Source organism: Morone saxatilis, unplaced genomic scaffold (assembly GCF_004916995.1).
Source record: "Morone saxatilis isolate NCDOM2014 unplaced genomic scaffold, NCSU_SB_2.0 Contig22, whole genome shotgun sequence".
Taxonomy (NCBI): Eukaryota; Metazoa; Chordata; class Actinopteri; family Moronidae; genus Morone; species Morone saxatilis.
This window is the reverse complement of record NW_023339785.1, coordinates 7,930,472-7,931,476: the sequence shown is the minus strand read 5'-3', so window position 1 is coordinate 7,931,476 and position 1,005 is coordinate 7,930,472. Positions and strand designations below refer to the sequence as shown.

Sequence of the window (1,005 nt, the reverse complement as noted above, 5' to 3'; positions counted from 1 at the left end):
TTCAGCCCTTTTAGGACTCCACAACTTCCTGTGAGTCACTGTTAACTGTGGCAGTAAAAATTGAAATTATTTCTCTACAAGCTTGACTGAAAGCTGGACTTGTATAGAAGTGCAACTGAGTTTAAAAATAACCTTTTTGTTCCATAATATTCATACGAATATAACACAAGTGCTGGAAATCGGTGGGAAGGTTGCTGATTTCTCTGAAACATAATGGACCCACTCATACCCGAGTGTGTGTGTGTGTGTGTGTGCTACCTGTAGTGTGGTGACCCTTTGTAGTCCCAGGGATCTCTCTACACCGTCAGCCAAATAAGGGTCATAGAAGATCACATTGAAGCCAAAGGCCTTGGCTCGCAGGGCGACAGCCTGGCCGACTCGACCTAGAAACACACAGTGCACACAGTGCGTGGTGCACACATATTAATACACACAGGAGCATTCAGACAAATTGCATACACATGAATACACATTCAAATGCAACATAAAAAACACTTTTGTGTTCCCTTTTTTGACTTCTGCCTTGTACAAATTACATAAGTCTCTGGTTACACACGTATGCTCATTATTACTGAAAAAGCTTCCAGACTGTACAGGGAAGAGATTTGCATTCTGCTTCTGGTTAATCCGCTTATATTTTATTGGCAGTAACTCCTTAGGAAGCCAATTTAGCTGAGCTAAGGACAAAACTTCCCAAGATGAAAAAGGAACAGAGAAAAATCCTTTGATTAAAACATTTTCCCTCCACAACAACATAAATTAGCAGAAAAAATGAACAAAATAAAAACATCTTTAGCTATGTTAGCTCTATGGGAGGAGAATTATCTGAACAAATATTAAATGGATTGCCGTTAAATTTGATACATACATTCATTCATTCTCCCTAAAGGATGAATCTGAATGTTTCTGGTGATCCCCTGACTTCAACTCTAGCGCCACCAGCTGGTTTACATTATTCTGTTTGAGTGAAATGTCTCAACCATGAAATGTGGTACAAACACTCTT

The 1,005-nt window shown here is 39.4% G+C and overlaps 1 protein-coding gene across 1 annotated transcript in view; it reads right to left on the bottom strand.

Annotated features, from left to right (window-relative positions):
- Window positions 1–1,005, bottom strand: part of LOC118333947 (C-terminal-binding protein 1-like) — a 19,785-nt gene that overhangs the window by 7,218 nt on the left and 11,562 nt on the right. Inside the window, exon 3 of the mRNA XM_035669768.1 lies at window positions 259–383. Coding sequence (XP_035525661.1) covers window positions 259–383 — 125 coding nt within the window. The remainder of the gene's footprint in view (window positions 1–258; window positions 384–1,005) is intronic.